Genomic DNA, 18,111 nt, shown 5'->3' on the forward strand with positions numbered 1-18,111 from the left:
AACAATGATCAAATAATTCAAAATTTTAGTTTTTATTTTCGATCAATAGCTGAAAGAGAAGCAATTTCTTTAAACTTATTTTTTATATAACAAGAATGGTCTGGACACCTGTCACATTGATACTCCCTTATTTTTACAAATGATTTTACGTGAAACATTAAGCTGCTGTTTGATGTCTGCTGAAAGATGAAGTGTTTCTTATTTCTCTTGCAAAACATTAATCGGAGAGCGATAATATTTATAAATATTGTTTTAAAAAGTCATTTAAACTCTGAGCTGCGTAGCCCCGCCCACAGCTCTCTACTCAGCTGATTGCTGTTTCAAGATGGTTGCCTTATCGTGTGCTAATAAAATTTCCCGTATTCAATCACGTTGTATCATTAGTAATGAATGCTGTCACTATGAAACTGGACAAGCACACAACATTCTATTCCAGTCTGTAACGATAAACCAAAGGAAATTTTTGCCAGCAAAAAATGTAAAAATGTGAGAAAAAAATCCATCCTTCTCAGCTCTGACAAGAGACGCCTTGCTAAGTAATCATGGCCTGGGACGTAAATCCGGTGACATAGTCAATAATCTTATTGACTCTAATAAATCTAATAATTCAGCTGAATCAAATTCATGTAAAAAAGTACGATCCAAAAAGGTCATTTCAAGAACTAACGATAAGATGCTTGCGAAATCGGATTCGATGCAAGAACGCTTAAAGCAGTACCTAAGGTATTTATTTATGTCAGTTCGTAAACAAATACTTCCAACTCATGACAGTCTTGTGTTGGGTGTTACTTTTCAAAACTGTCTAATTAGTTTTGGCAAATCAATTAAACTTTTGAAGACATTATCAATATGACGGAAATTCAGTTGTGTAATTGCACTTTACAAATTTGAATTTTCAGTAGCACATTGTTTACTTTTTGAAATGGTCAGCTATTTGTCACCTAAGTTCTTTATTTATATGTATTCCGCGTTTTGGTGTGCCTTATTTGTATAGTATATTATTTCAAATACTAAAGAAAAGGTAAGGTCAGGGCCAGATTTAAACTTTGGGAATCTTGGGCAAAGAAAACATTGGGGCTCCCTATGACACATTGAAATGTAATATTACTTCCAATCCAGATCACAGCAGCATTGTAATAAACAAAAAATATATATTTTAGCATTATATATATATAAATAGTGACAATGTCTTAAAATCAATTACACACATAGAATGAGGAACTCAAAAGCTAGGAGAGAGATGCTCCTTTCAAGACATTACAATAGGTGTGCCTCTAAGGTTTGGAAGGGTGGAATTTCTCAAGTTTGCGGAATACAGGGGATACTCTACCCCCCAAGGGCAAAGATGCAGCCCCTAAAATTGTGCCCCTCCCAAATTAGAGAAGTACCCCTCAATACAACACCCCCCTCTAAAAATTTCAATGCCGCAGTCTGTGTCACAACCCCCCACCAGGTGGGCACCCTTGCCGAATAGAACTCCAAATTTTGCCAAATGATAAAATATGGGTATTTATACTTAAGAACATTTCATGAAAATTGACATTTACTATAAGTATTATTTAAAAATTGTAATATTATCTCTAAATTTTCCTAATCATCAAGACAAAAATTGCTGAGTAAGGAAATTTTTTGAGAGGTTACAATGTTCTAGCACGAGGGTGCACCAGATAAGAATACAATTTTGGTTCATATTTTTATGAGAAATCTTGCAGGATAATCCTAAACCTCTTTGGTTTGCACAGGCCAGCTTTTTGATTTAAAATTTTGGGATTATGTGAGATTCAAGTCTTATATTTTGTTCTAAGCTCAATAAAACAAGATTTAAAATAAACAAATGTGATTGCTGCAATATTCTAAGAGAAAATATTGAGTATTACAGCCCAAGTTGCATGCACTCTGGGGAGATGGTTGACTAACGGTAGACGCCAGTGAGGAATAGTGGTTTGGCAACGAAAGATGAGCCAACGATTTCCCTAGTTTCTGGTCATTGTGCAGCCATCCGTGATTATTTTCAACGAGCCATTGTTAGGGCTGTAGCAGATCATTGGCCTTCGGTGGCAAATGGTTGGTTGGATAATGTTTTCCAAAGCAGACATTGCTTCCGTTGGCCAACCATTAACTCCCCATTGACCAACCGTCTCCCGACTGATTGTGCTATTGGAGAGAGTTTAAAAAGGAAAAACATATATTTTAACTTAGTGATAAATAACAAAAAGTTCAGTCTAGTAAGGTTGGGCGATGCATCGCCCCCCAAAGCAGAATGCTTGACAATGTTCTGCAACGTAAAATCATTTAACCAAAATTGTTCTGCAAGTACTTCAAGCATTGTATATACAGGCAAACACATGACCTTTTCCACAAATCAGGAGCCCTAAATCAAAATCATTTCATACAAGAGGTTCACTTTTTTTCTTTTCTTGTTTTCAGTTTTTAAAATTTCCCTGTTATTCATTTCTGTGGAAACTAAACCGATTGAGATTCTCCAAAAAATATTTTATATGCTTTTTTAAATGCATAGAAAGAATTTTACAAAAATCCAAACCTAGGAGTCAAACCACAAATTTTTTTTTTTGGTTAATTTTACATGCATGAAGGAACAATTAAAATAACGTTAATAAATGAATAAATTACTAAAAAAAATAATAAATAAAATGAGTTGAGTTAGGGTAGCATATATAATAAAACACTTCAAAACTTTCTAAATAGTTGAAATATTTTTAGGATGCAAAAGGATTGAAATCTCAAACAAGGCACGCAATTTTCAGCGATGGACGCGTTTCAATGTTGGCATGCTTCTAAAACATACGTTATGGAGGAAATTGCGGTGGATGAAGATCGATTGGGTAATTTGATGTATCTGCAGAAATTTCAGATTTTCTACAAATATCTTCCAACTCAAAATAGAATTTTGCACAAATTCTGCATATTTCTTTGCGTTTAAAATAAATCTAAAGTTTCTGCAGATGACATCGAATTCTATATTTTTCGCGAGCTTTCCACAGTAATTTCGAGAATTTTAGATTTTCTTCTAATTTAAAGAAATCTGCAGTATTTGGAAAAATTCTATCTTGAGTTGGAAGATATTTGCAGAAAATCTGAAGTTCCTACAGATTTTCTGCAGAAATTTCGCAGAAATCTGTAGAATTTCTGCAGAAAATTCGTCTGAGTTTTCCTCTCACATTTGAGCAGAATTGTTCTGTAGCTCAGGCAATGTTTTGCGACGTACATCGCAAATTTAGTAGTATTCTGCTTTTTAGGCATCGCCTAAAGTCGGTGTGCATCCCACACCGTTAAACCGGTTTAAAAATTTTCTCTATACCGATGCATCGATATTATTGTCATAGATCTTAAAATAGAATAGATGTGCCTTCTCCCCACTTTTCTCCTCTGAGCGCGCGTCAACATCCCCCGTTGGACATCACGTGATCAAGGGACTCCCCTCACAAGAAACTGTTTCCCTTATCGAAGAGAAGCACTTTGCGCCGCGATCATTTGCACAATTAAGGGAAATTAAAGCATTTAACCCATGGGTTTAATGCTTTATGCATGGGTTAAACCCCCTTTAAGCATGGGTTAAATTAAAGCATCATAACCATTATCAAAGAAAAACGGAACACTCTGTCCCTCACGTAACACCTCATATTTTTCACTAAAAGTAATAATTAAAAAAGGTAACAATTTTTTTTTCATTAAGAAATCGCAAATGTATTTGTTGTACTTTTGCAAAAAATGTTCTTAGTTACCTTTTTAAGTTATTACTTTTTAATGAAATGCGGGACAAAATGACAGCTTTTTCTTGGAATGGTCCATTAGATATTTTCAAATCATAACTTTTGAAGCAGGCGCACAAGCTAATTAAACTTCTTTTCAAGTGCTTTAAATACTGAGTAGAAAAGGACGTCTTCAAAAATCTTAAACAAAAATTGACTTTATAAATTTTTTTTTATTTCAATCAAATTTTTCAAATGTAGATAAATAATTTCAAAGCATGCTTTTTCCCACAATTTTTGAAGCCAGTGCAACAATTTAACATAAAACCCTATCTAAAACCATATACCAATTAGAAATACAAATGTAAATAGTATCGAATATCAATTAACTCAATTAAATGATATTCTAATATTCGCATGCGTTTCGCACCAACACTACATTAGCCAAACAAATAACTTTGGTTTGCTCCTAATTTTTAAACCAGTGTTTTTTTTTTTTTAAAGTACTCAGAAAATAAATTCTTTTGCAGTAAGAAACCACATGAATGGTCATTTGACTTCTGCCCCCTCTCCAATTTTTCTTTCCTTCTTTTTTTTTTCGTTCCACAGAATATGATAATTTTGACAATTTAAACTCGAGGGTGAAGAAAACTAGTGATTATTGTCCCTTAACAATATTAATTTTGTTACTTTCTTACTTATTGGTCTTTGTGAATTGTTTTCATGGTTTGAATTGACTGCGCGATACATTCTAACGCTTAAATATTTAGTAACGATTAATTTTATAAACTTGTTAACGAGAAAATCTGCTGCTTCTGTTTCCAACATATGCTTACTTAAACTTAGAAAAACGGAATTCGAAATTTTTCTCATAACTCTTGTGGTCTCATGAGTAACATTATATTTTTGTATTTTACTCTCAAAACTTTTTCACATTGTCGCTCAGTTGTTCTTTACAAATGTACATATTTCAATCACTGCAATCTTGCAGCAATAAGTTATAATACTTGAATGTGTCCCAAAAAATCCAGCGTAGTCAGAAACATCATTAATATATTGCGTCATGTTAATTGAGATGATTTCTGAATTTTCCAAATCGTCGTCAAAGGAATAGGAAGAAAAGGCTTTCTTTCAAAGCATTTTTGTTACGCTTCAAATTTAATCTTAGCATTTGAAGGTTGTCAAAATCAGCGCAATTTGAAGAACTGGACTCTTTAATTTCCGTATGAATGAATGATATTTTCTTCGCACTTCGAAATTTAAAAATCAATATCCGATGATTATTGTTGAATCCCCCCTCACAACCTGATCGCACTGAAAAAAGTTTCAAGGTGATCCTGACTTCCTGAGTATAAGTCATTACGCAGTTTAGAACTGGAATTCGAGCACCTACATACTTTTCATATCTTCCCAGCACACTTTTCATAGAAATTAGGAAACCAAAAAATCCAGTTTTTCGCGGACATACTATAACTAATTTTCCATCGCTTGTTTTTAGTGATTTAATATAATGCTCGGCATCTACAATAAATTGCTTTAAATATTCTTAATTTCGACTCTGCATGGGGACTTTTTTTGCCTTTAGCAGAAAGAAAGATTTCTTTTACTCATTATGTCTGTATTTTTTAATAAAATTAATCAAACCCTCTTTCGCTAGAAAATCTCAGATTCACACATATAGAGATTTCTCACATAAGTATAATGAAAAATCTTCAGACAATCCTAGACTTTTAACGACGCTTCGCATTGTTATATCACTGCTGCCCGAGAAGAGGGAGACACGATGGCCCTTGATCACGTGATTCTCGGAAGAATCATGATGACCCCACTTTCTCTGGGCGAAATACGCTGCGCTGTAGGAGAAAGGCCTATCTATCCCTTTTAAAGATCTATGATTATTGTATAGGCACCGGTCCGGGATTGTTGCCATTTTAACTTCTAATTTTTCACACTACTGTTGAATTAGCAGTTTGTCAATCTAATCTGGCTTAACAACGAAGGTGCAAACAGTTAGACCTTCTTTTCTTCCAAAACATGTAAGAATGCACATGCTTTTAATTATTGCTGAAAGATATATTAATGAACTAGTAAGTTTATCACACAGTCACTTGCGAGGAAAAAAAAGTAAAATTGCAACAAAAATGCAGGCATGTTTTTTTTTTTGTGGTCAGTACCTCATAGTGCGACTGACCCCCCCCCCCCCCCGCCAAAAAAAAATAATTTTAATGAACATATGAAAAGTTTATACATTTTTCAGAATCAACTCATTCCTATTTTTGTCGTGTTACAAAAGTTTGGAAGACAAATACAGTCGAACCTCCATATATCGAACTTCTACATATCGAAATTTTCTATGTATCGAAATCCTAGCAAATTTCTCTGTTCATTACATAGAAAAATTGTTTCTATACATCGAAAAAATCTCTATATATCAAAAAAAAAAAAAAAAAAAGAGACATTCATAGGGTTTTTTTCCACTTTAGATGATTTGTCACATAAAAAATGAAGGTTAGTGGAGAAAATTATGATCACTAAAGATTGCTACGAAACTCATAAGGAATCTGGGGTTCAGGGGTGTGTAGATGGGGTCATTGTTCCGTTCTGGAGTTCTTACATTCCCTCAAGTTTATTTCAAATGTTAGTTGCAACCAGTAACACTGTAAAATCAGTTTCAAGTTATCCTTTTTGTCTGTTGATTATCATTCCTAGTATTTTTAGCTTCAGTAAGAATCATTCAAGTTAAGTAGATTCATTTTTTACTTTTCTCTCAATTACATTGTCACAATAAAAATCCACTAATGTGGCGGTTCAAGTTGAATTGTTGAAGATTTGAAGGTGTATGAAGGCGCAAAAATGTAATTTCTGTTAAATTTTTAATTATTAACTTATATTTAATCCGATGCTCGTTTAAATTAGAAATTGCGTTTCATGCATGAAAATTAGTTTTAATTTTAATGTTTTAGGATATTTTTATGATAAAATAAGATTGTTTCTATGTATCGAATTTTTTTCCGGCAATTTGCTACTTCGATATATGGAGGTCCGACTGTATAAACTGCGAATCCATTTTATGCAAAATTTGCCCTAGACGCAATATGTAACCTACACTTTCCCCTGCAATATTGGACACTATTTTTGTCAAATTTGTTAGGTTAAATATCCATTTAAGATGTATTGGTGAACGTTTTCAGAATTAAGGTATTTAATTTATATTTTTTTTATAATTTATAACTCTTTGGACAATACTAGTCAGTCAGTGCATTCAAACAAAATTTCCTACATATCTCTATTTATACATGTTTTAAATGTTCAATTTTTCCTGCAGCTTTTGTTTTTAACTTGCACCTAAAATTGTGGACACTAAATTTTAAAAATAAAAAACCAGAAAGAATGCAACTGTCCCATTATGACACTTTTTTAGTTTATAGCGTTTAGTAGCAAAAAATAAACGAGCTGATGTGTGCATCACATGACTTCCTTTTACGCCAATTTAATGATAATAGCGCCTTGAAGTAAGCAAGGAAACACGAAATGTTTTCACCCCTAGTTTCTTGCGAACTGAAGCAAAAAAACATTTTGCACAGATTTATTTCTTCATTATTGGCAATTTTGAAGTGATTCAGTGGTTAACTCGTTAAATATCACCAACATTGGCCGAATTAAAACCAGACATAAAAATTAAAAAATAATTTTAAAAAATCATCAAATTTTTCGCCAAGTTGGAGACTAAACTTAGTGTTCAAAAGCTTGGCGATGTATCACCAAGTGTTTGACAAATTATAACACCACTTGAGTTAGCATTGAAATTAACAATGATTTCCCTCCAAAAAGGTGTAAAAGATCCCCTTAGGAACATCCAAATGCAACCAAAAGGGAAGGTGCACAACTAGACCCCACTAGGGGTCTATGTACCAAATTTCACCTTTTTAGGACTTATCGTTTTTGAGTTATGCGAGATACTTACGCACATGCATACAGAAGTCACGAGAAAACTCGTTGTAATTAACTCGGGGGATCGTCAAATGGATATTTCGGGTGCCTGTACGCAGGGGCAACATTTCAGCATTTCATTGAATAATCTAGTTTTGTCGGCACTTTCAGCTTCAATGAGATGTCATCTGCCTCCAGCTCTGTTATTCACTATTCCAGACTGACGAGTCCATAACAAGGAAGAAACTGCAGTTTCTGCATGTGATAACGGGTCTGTCGGTATATTGCTTGTAATTTTTCTTGCCTCGTGCTAAATTTTACTCATAATTGAAACATTTTATTTTTCGTTTCAAAAATCCAATCCAGAGCCATCCATACAGAAAAACAATTATCATTAAATCTTGTGTTAATTTCATTCGAAACTGAATCTATTACTTCATACAAAATTTAAAAAATCAATGTTTGACTTCACATTATCATGTGGATTTTTGTCTTTTTTTTTTTCGAAAAGTTTCACGCTTGATTGAAGCATACATCTATGTAAAATCTATTTTCAATTTCAATTGTAGATTGAACTATGGTAGTATGGTGCACAGATCAGCTGTAGATTGAATTGTAGCTTGAATAGTCCGAAAATCAAGGGTAGCAGATTGAAGATGTTTTAATAGAGTAAAGTATTTTTCAAAAACTTTCCTCTGTACAAACAAATTGAATAAAAATTCAAACGAAGTCAAACATGCTAAAAGGCATGAGCATTTTCACCATTGAAAGAATCAGTTTGTAATAATTCTTCCAGTCGCCAAATCACTACTTTGAAGTTATAAAAAATGTTTTATGGTTTAACTCTTGAAGGCCATTTTGTGTCACTCCGAGATTGCATAATTATACCCATAACAGGTATTTGTTGATATGTTTTTTTTAATTCAATAATCACATGCATTTTTAAGAAGTTTCTTTGAAAGCATATAATGCATTGAGCAGCTGAAACGTTTTTCTAGCAGAAGAAAGCGGTGAACACTCATTAAATAAATATACACTTAAAAAATGAGCGTAAAGTGAATAAAATATCAAGGAATTTTCTTGTGAAAACCATGCAGCCACACCACTTTGCATGAGCCTCTTATATTGGACATGCCATCATTACACTGGGCACACAAGTATGAAATATTTAGCCTATATTATTTAGCCTATATGAGAAAATGTCTTCTTTAGTTAAAACCAACCATGGTTCTCCAGGGGTCTGTCCAGGATTTTTCACAGGGTTCGTTTTTTGTGAAAAACCAATTATTTTTGTGAAAAATCAATTTTGTGAAAAATCAAATTTTGCAAAAAAAAAAAAAAAAATTGTAAAAACGAAATTTTTGAATTTTGAGATGGCGCAAACTACATCATTGACACTTAATGTTGAATGCTTTCCCTCTTTTCTGTTGAGAATATCATTCTTGAGTGTTTTTCAAGTATTGGAGTATGGGAGGGCGGCATCGCTCTTTGGGAGATGGGTATCCCTCAAGTATCAATATTTATTTAACATTCTACATTATGTGAAATTATACTAGAAATGTTATATGTATAGTATTTAAAATAATTGTAATAAAGAAATTCAAGCAGGGGTTCAGCATTTAACTTTTTGAACCAAGACATTGTTAAAAAACACAAAATTTCGTTTAAAATTTATAAACTCCATGATTTTTACAAAAATAAACAAATATTTTAATTGTTTACCTCTTAACAAAGCGTACTAAACATCGAAAATTTGAAAAATCAGATTCCCATAGCGGATGCAAACAGATCGCCAGCCTCAAAGTGAAAACATCAAAAGTATAAAAACGGCTTGTAAAATAAATATTTCTCATAAAATTATTTTAGAATTGCACTTTCGAGTCCTATGATAAACATTTCATTAATGTCTGGACACAGTTGAATCAAAAATAAATAAATGAATAAATAAATAAAAAATGACTCATAAAAGAAAATGGAATTCCGCTTTAAAAACTTAAAATAAGCGTTGTTACAAAAATAAAGAGACTTTTCATTTATTTGCATCCTAATAAAGCCAAGTTAGCTTGAAAAAAGAATAAAGTATGATTCTCATATCGAATCTAAAAAGATTGCGCTTTTCAAAATGTAGGCATCTAAAGAAAAAAAGATGAATAAAAGAGTTTATTTAAAATTAATTATCCTTTTTAGCATCGAAAAATCAAACCCATATAACTTTCTCCCAAAATAACAATTAAACATCGCCCCGCCAGGCCAGACGCTAAGTAGCGATAAACAGTTAAACATCGATAAACAGTTAAACATTGCACCCTCCAGACGCTAAGTGGCGATAAGTTTAAAGTTAGTAACCCTATTTGAAGCGGTCACATTCCCCCCCCCCCATCCCTACTATCCTTTGCAGTTCTAAGTTCATTTCGCTGTATATTATTGTTTATTAAATCATGAGCTGGGAGAAAAGTGCTTACGGAAGAAAAGTTGCTTACAACTAACTTTTTCAGAGAAGTTTGCAACAACTACGCTGCATAAAACAAACAAGCAAAATTATAATCCAAACTGACTTTCAGCTGTTAATTTCTTTCATAGAAACCAACAACAAGCATTATATTTATTTGGCCTTAGTAGTTATTTATCGCTTGCAGGAGTGTCACAAGAGCGCCTTTTTTTTTTCTTTTGCAAAATTAGCAGATTTTGTATAAGTTGATACCTCTAATTAAACTTTAAAAAGGTTCCAAACATTATCGTTGGAAATATGCTGCGTTATTTTGATTTGAGATTTGTTCTTCCAATAAACAATTTGTGAAAGATCCGTTTTTGTTTATCAGAATTTCGTGAAGGGTCCGTTTTGGTTGATCGGGATTTTGTGAAAGGTCCGTTTTGGTTGATCGGGATTTTGTGAAAGGTCCGTTTTGGTTGATCGGGATTTTGTGAAAGGTCCGTTTTGGTTGATCAGATTTTTGTGAAGGGTCCGTTAACGGACCCAAATTTCCTCTGGCCAGACCCCTGTTCTCTATCAGTTTTCTATATTTTGAAAAGGCTGGAAAATATTTCATGAATTCCTAAGTCATTATCCAAATAACGAAAAACCCTTTTTATAAGCTGGGAATGTGTCGAGTTTCATCAAATAGTTACTGAGAACCAGTGAGATTTTTTTTAATGAACATTGATTTCCGACTTACATAAATTGAATTCACCCATTTTCTACCATTCTGCAAAAAACATTTGGGGGTGCGACCACCCCCTCTTGACCCCCTTATTTGCCGCCCCTGCCTGTACGTTCCTAGGCATATATCCATGTGTGGTTAGGTCGAAAAAAAAAAAAACTCGACATTCATTCAGGGGTGAGCAAAATGGAAATTAAGGCCAATTTTTGAGTGAAATTTTTTTTGCGAGTACAATACTTCCTTTTTTGTAAAAGGAACTAAAAAGGGCAGCTCATTCCATTGCCTATATATATGAAGAGTGCTAGGGAATACCATGGCAACAGTGCCTGCAGTGAGAAGGGGCCCTGAATGAAGAAAAAGTAGTTAAAACTAATTTTTGTCTTCTTATTGATGAAATGTCAGAAACCCAATGCTAGAAATCTTGTAATGGAGGCTCCGTAACAAAAATGGGAGCCAAAGATGATCACGTTTCTTTGATGCATTTTCCTCTTTTCTACAACTAGTTATATTATGTTCTTATATAACTGTGTCCCCTTTAACTGTGACCTTGAACTGTCACCAAATGGTAAAATATTTCATTAAAATTTTTTTCTGCTAGTGAAAAAATTGTTTTTTTTTTTTTTTTTGGTGAACATGTTTCATTTCATTTCTTTCTTTCTTTCTTTACAGCTCTGATGTCAAAGAAAAGATTTCTTCCATTTTGGTAATTTATTTTTTTACTTTTAATCAAATTTTAACATTCATAAACTCTATTTTTATGAATTAATTTTTCCTTAAAAACTATAATTGCTCTTGCATGTATAAACACCGTAAACGTGTTTTTATAATTTATTTTTTAAGTTAAGGTAAATTCACAAAATGTGTAATTTATTTATTGACTTACTAGCTGCTTTGCCCAGTTTACCTTGAAAATAACCATTGTGTCAAGTGACGTATATTCAACAATCAGAATTAAATAAATAAATTTAAAAAAAAGTTATTTTCTTTTAAGAATTACTATTTATATCTATAAGTTAAAATATATGCAATAAATTTAAGAAAATCTATAAGTTAGTTGGCTTTTGTTATCATTTATATATAAATGTTTTTCCCTTAAAACCTGAATCATTGGCAGGGCCCGAATAATTGAAAGTGAAGCCCTAGGCCTGCAATAATTTTGAGGTCCCCTGCAGACTCTATAGCCCCCCTCCTCCCCCCATCAAAATGCATTTTTGGGGGCCTCTTTGCCTATCACAGAACTATGTAAATCATTTTTCATGTTCTTTTTTAACGAGTCCCCTTCGGGATTCCTCATAATTGTGACACGGTAAATTTGCTGCTGGCAGAATGAAAAAATATTCTCCTATAAAAAAATTTCTTTTCCAATTAACGAATCAATTTTAAAAATTATTTTAAAAATACATGTATTTTTTGAAAAGTTATAATGCTATGCATAATTCTTTGACTAATTTGAAGCCCGTTAGGAAACTGGGGTGTAGACCCATGCCTAGACGGCTATCGGCTTGTGTGGTAATCAGTCCCTGATCATTAATTTACAATTATTCTTAAGAATATTGGTAATTTACAAGGTAATTCAATAAGCTAAGTGACTAAAGTTGTTATCAATGTACTAGAATTCTTCTCTTCATTGGAGAAGTTAAATATCATAAATTCCAATAATAATTTAACATGTTTTGTATTTTAAACACTTTGTTAAGTAGATGATTATGTTTTAATGTGGTTTTCTCTTTATATAGAATGAAATTAGAGCATTAACAGATGTTGAGAAATTGTTTCTTTATTTGCAATTACCAACTGGAGCTTCTTATGAAGTTGATCCTTTAAAGCAGTAAGTTTTCTTCATTTTAATTTTTGTAGAAATGCATTTTTGTTCATGTTTCATAATTTATTTTGTCTATACTTTATTATAACTTCAGAGCACAAAACAATATAAGAAGTAAACTGTAGTTGTCCATTACTCCACATCACCCCACCACTTAGTGATGTCTTTTAGGTTAACTGTAGTGTCATTGAGTGGGGCCGTGGTGGGCTGATTGTTAAGGCATCAGACTTGTCACTGGAGGGTCCTGGGTTTGATCCTAGCCGGTCGAAGATCCAGTCTTCATTTACGGTGACTGGGGACGTTAAGTATGCTCGTGGTCAAAGTCCCCCAAGTGAAACACCTCTGTGGGTGTTGGACCTGGGATTGCTTGGCTTCTGGTCTGGATCAAAAAAAAAAAAAGGCTGATTTGTCTTCGGGGTCCCATTCAACTGGTATGGGGTAAACTGTAAACTGGAGTGAAAAGTGTCACTGAGTGGAGAGAGTTTTGCCTAGCTTCTGAAGATACTGCTGGCGAGAAAATAAAAGAAAATGTTAGCCTGAGGTTATAATCTTTTTTCTGTACAAATTCTTCCAAAGCAAAATATTAAAGATTTTTGCGATGAGAGATATAAAGTATTGGCATGCCTTATTTATTTATTTATTTAAATCCCACCAATCACCACCGTACCGACCCCGGTGAGGGTTTAACCGGATGTGGTGACTAGGGGGAACATAACAGATCACGAGCGACACTCGCTGGTACAATTTTGATAATTACAAAAACCAGTAACAATACTAAGATAACAAACAATAAAAAGAACTAAATAAAAAGAACTAATATACAAGTGAATAAGCTAAATAAGACTGGGATGGCTGGTAAATACAATGTAAACACGCAGTTTTGAAAGTTTTTAGGATCAGGGTTCGTACGGGTCATGGAAATCCTGGAAAGTCATGGAAAAAAAATAACATAATTTCAGACCTGGAAAAGTCATGGAAAATTGAAATTTTCATTGAAAGTCATGGAAATTTATTTCAAGTCATGGAAAAATTTCCTGGACAAAGAGAAAAGAACAGCAGCTAAAGGAGCGTTAGAAATCTTGAGTGATTTAACAGTATAGCACATAAAAGTTATTAAAAGTCGAAAATTTGACGATCCAAAAATCAAATCTGAATTTTGAAATCTCATTGCATCCACTCCTGTCGCAGCTGCTTGCCATTTTTTGCGATGTGATTTTACTGCCTGGACATCACTTATTTTGAATTTACTGTTATTTTAAACACTTCTTATGTTTCATATTCTGTAGTAGCAAAATTTCACGTTCTTAGTTTTGCCACGCCCACTCAAAAAAAAAAGCAATTCAATTGCATGCGAGTTCGATTCCATCACTCGTAAGGACTTTATTATTAAATTTATCAGAGTTTATCTTAATTTGTTGAATGTTTTAGAAAATAAAGATCTTAAGTCAGGCGATAGAATACAGAAAAAGAGGAATTCTAATGCTCTAAAACAGTAGTGCCCAACATATACGGCACACAAAACTAATCCATACGACCCACTGCTACGTTCAATGTCGGGAATTAAACGTGTTCTGGAATTTCTGAACCTATTAATTTATATACATTTGAAAATATGCAAATTTGTAATTAAAACAAATATACTTTTGAATCAGAAGATTGATTCATTAATGAATGGTTTTTTCAAAAAAGTTCTAGTTTAGAAACATAAAGGACCAAACTATGTGGCTTTATTCAAAGAACCAAAATACTGTCAAGTTACGTGGATGTTTAAAGGCACTGTTGACACTAAAAGGTAACTTTTGAAGCAAATTTATTGAAACTTAGTGATGACTCATTCAACCTTTGTCCCATTCAATATCATTCTGCCTGTTTATTAAAAAAATATCAGACATTTAAGCATCGTCATATTCGCCTCGCTGCATTTTTACTTTACTTAAATTTATATGATGAAGGCAAATAAGAATAGTTTAGTTTTTTAAGTGTGCACTTATATTTTTTCCATTACGAGTAAGTGCATCAATGAGGCTGTGGCATTCATATAGACGTTTTGCTAATGCTCATTTCCAAATATTACCAAGTTTGAGATTAAATAGTGCTATTCTCTTCGTATAACGAGGTCATGAAAATTTTCATTGAAGTCATGAAAAAGTCTTGGAAAAGTCAGGGAATTTTTTCATCCAAATAGAGTATGAACCCTGTAGGATGGATATTTAAAGTCATCTGCTTGAGAAATGAGAAGCGACATTATTTTATGCATATTCTTGCACGTAACTGGATGAGATAGAATGTGTGAAATATTTTTGGAGAAAGAAAAGTTGGAATTATAAGTGCAATGGAAAGAGCTGGTTAGAGGACAGTTGAATATGTAATGTTCAGGAGTTCCAGGTTGACTGCATACACATAATGGTGAGCTAATTAACTTAAATCTGTGTAGATACGCTGGAAATGGTCCATGTGCACTTAGAAATTGTACTTCTACTGGATGTTTGCAGCGTTGTTTTAGTTTTACTTTTGGCAGGAAATCATGAACTCTCCAACCAGTTTCTGCAGTGTCCCAGATTTCCTGCCAATTTTGAAGAAGTTCAGACCAGAGGAGATATTTGAGGAAAGATTTTGGCAACGGAATTTTATAGACGAATGGATGTGTAAGACTCATTGCTGCGGTTTTAGCTAAAAAGTCGGCTTGTTTATTGCCAAAGTGTCCCCTATGAGCTCTAATCCAATTTAGTTTTATATTTGGGTTTTCTCTGCAGAGAGTTTGAATGTCTCTGATCAACTTTGAGGTATGCATCGGGTCCATTATCGCTTTGAGACATACTATCTGAGAATATTGTAGTGCTCGAGATAATATTTTTTGATGCGATGTAGTGTAAAGCGTGAAAAATGGAGAAAAGTTCAGCTTGAAAAACTGAATTATTTACAGTTAGTTTGGCTGACCAATCGTAGACAACCTGATTATTGGAGATGTGGGTGAATGCTGATGCTGTTCCATCACATATTTTCAAACCGTCCGTGAAAATTCCTGTATGAAGTATTGAAACATTAGGTTCTTCTAGACTAATATACAGAATTGCACACTGTAATTTTGGATGTTCTGTCCATTTTTGGTTGACTTCTTCAAAGCTATTAGATGAGAGAGTATTATTTGGTGATATTTGAATTGTGGTTTTCCTGATAAATATGTTTCCCAAAGCTAATTTTCGATGAATTGTAAGGCAATTGGTGGAATACCCGCAAGAACATGCAAAGTGGTATGAGCTGATGTGTTATATGCTCCTAAGACAACAAGGAGGAAATGACGTTGAATAGTTCCTAATTTCTTCAAATCTTTCTGCTTCAAAAATTGACCCCATACTGCAACTCCATACAGAATTGAAGGCTCTATTACTGTTTGGTATAGCAATCTGCGTAGTTGGATATTTGCTCCCTAAGATTTTCCAGAGATGCATTGTAGCTTACTCAGAAGAAGAATTGATTTTTTATGGATTTTTTCCAAGTGTGCTAAGCAGCTGAGCTTTTTATCCAGCCTGACTCCAAAATAATCAATTTCTTTGTACCTTTTGATGAAATTGTCGCCAAGTTTTATGATAGGCTGTCGAATGTAGTTTCTAGGTTTAGAAAGAAATAAATATTTTGTTTTCTCCGGACAAGCTTGTAACTGGTTTTCTTGGAGCCAATCATGCAATCTTCTAAATGCTTCATTGGCTGAGGACTCGAGTTCATTCCGAGTTGAGGCTGACACTACAAAGTACAAACAACCTGCTTTTCACCATTCCAGTTATTTACTGGGAAAATGTGGATTTTTTCTCTTCCTGCTTCCTTCTGGAGTTAATACAGAGTTTTTACCCCAGAATTCATTAGACAAAACAAGTTCATCTACTTGCTGGGTATAGCGGCTAAGGATGCTGGGTAAAAATCGTTTTCTCTGGTACAATGGACAACCTTTTTTTACATGTAAATGCGGAATTTTTCAACCGTTTTTTTTTTTCAGAGTTGGAGCGGAGATTTGCGAGGCATAAAAGTGTCTTGTGGATGCGGTTGTAGAAAGTAAATGACAGTAAAGAATTGATTGTATCAAATGTTAATAATAAACTAGCTGCGTGGCTACCTAAAAAAAGAGATGTCCAGTTGATGTTTTTGTAGTACTTTGACGCAGTGGCGGATCCAGACAACCTTGTTGGGAGGGGCAAATTACTAATTCATTATGTGTGGTATGGGGGGGGGGGGGTGACTAATAAAAATTAAATTAAAAAAAAAAATAAGAATTGAAGCATGATATTTTTTTTTTTAGAATAATGTATGTGATTGATTCAAAGAGTTTGAATGATAGTTAAAGGTGTGTTTCAAGTACAAAGCATAAAAAATCAGAAATTGGAGGGGGGGGGGGGAAGAAGAAGAATTTCTATTAGTACTTTGGATTCATTATCCAGATCTAACCCCTTAACTTTTGATTCGTTTAAGGACTCATTAGATATTTTCAGTAATGATTTAGGCTCTCAATTGTACTTTCTCCTTATAAAAGAAACGTTACACTATCAAGATGGCATTTTTTTTTACCAGTTTTTGTTCCAAACATAAATGAAATACAAAAATTGAATTTATGTGTAAAATTTCAAGATAGTTATGGATTTGTTTGTTGATTGAGCTGTTTGATATTCATCAAACTGGCTATCTTGGGACAGAAGCTGTCCCTCAACTCCTTGAAGCTTCAAAACGCAATGTTAGAGGGTTTTCATTGATGATATGGGATGGAATCGGGGGCTCATCCCTTTTTTTTCGGAATTGAAGTCCTAAAAACCATCCTGTCCTGGCAACACCATCATGTTGAGGGGATCATGTTCCACTCCTTAAATACACCACTGACCCCTAAAAACTCTTAAAGTGCCTCGCCCCCTTAAATACGCCCTTGCCCTCCCAAACTTTCAAAGTGCCCCCCCCCCCCCCCCCGCAGAGGAAAAAGTCTAAAAGAAACACTGAAAACACTGATAAGCAAGGGGGTGGATAACTTTAAGAGTGCCATTGATCTTCATTGGGGACTTATAAACTGATTAGGACCAGCCTAGCTGGGCTTGGAGCCTGTTGCTGGTCCTTGTATTTGTATTTATGCAGACAGACTTCAAATTTTTGAGATTACAGCTTTTAAATAGTTGAAAAAAGCACACACAACACATACGAATGACATGATATTTGAGGCGGAAGATTGCTCTGAAAGAATTTTAAACTCATTAGAGATGATTGTTCTTTTGAAAGTGAAAAAAAAATCAAAATAGCAATAACCCAGTTGATGAACCTATCAGTCAATAATTTGAATTATGATACGCTGCGAAGAAATACCTTAGAGAACCAAGCAAAAAAAAAAATATTTCATGAAAAAAAAATTCGGATCTAAAATATTTAGCAAAAATCATTGGAAAATTCTTGCCCTAAATAGGTTTGTTGATCCTTAGACTCTCCCCTGAATCTGCCCTCGCTACAAATAAATGAGGCCATG

General features: G+C 33.7%; 1 protein-coding gene across 1 annotated transcript in view; it reads left to right on the forward strand.

The window, feature by feature from the left end:
- The first annotated feature begins 386 nt into the window (after positions 1 to 386).
- The window catches only part of LOC129219953 (DNA-binding protein RFX7-like), a 44,067-nt gene continuing 26,342 nt past the window's right edge, over positions 387 to 18,111 (forward strand). Inside the window, 5 exon segments of the mRNA XM_054854270.1 lie at positions 387 to 413; positions 415 to 522; positions 524 to 723; positions 11,468 to 11,501; positions 12,535 to 12,626. Coding sequence (XP_054710245.1) covers positions 387 to 413; positions 415 to 522; positions 524 to 723; positions 11,468 to 11,501; positions 12,535 to 12,626 — 461 coding nt within the window.

This window comes from Uloborus diversus, chromosome 4 (assembly GCF_026930045.1).
Source record: "Uloborus diversus isolate 005 chromosome 4, Udiv.v.3.1, whole genome shotgun sequence".
Classification (NCBI taxonomy): domain Eukaryota; kingdom Metazoa; phylum Arthropoda; class Arachnida; order Araneae; family Uloboridae; genus Uloborus; species Uloborus diversus.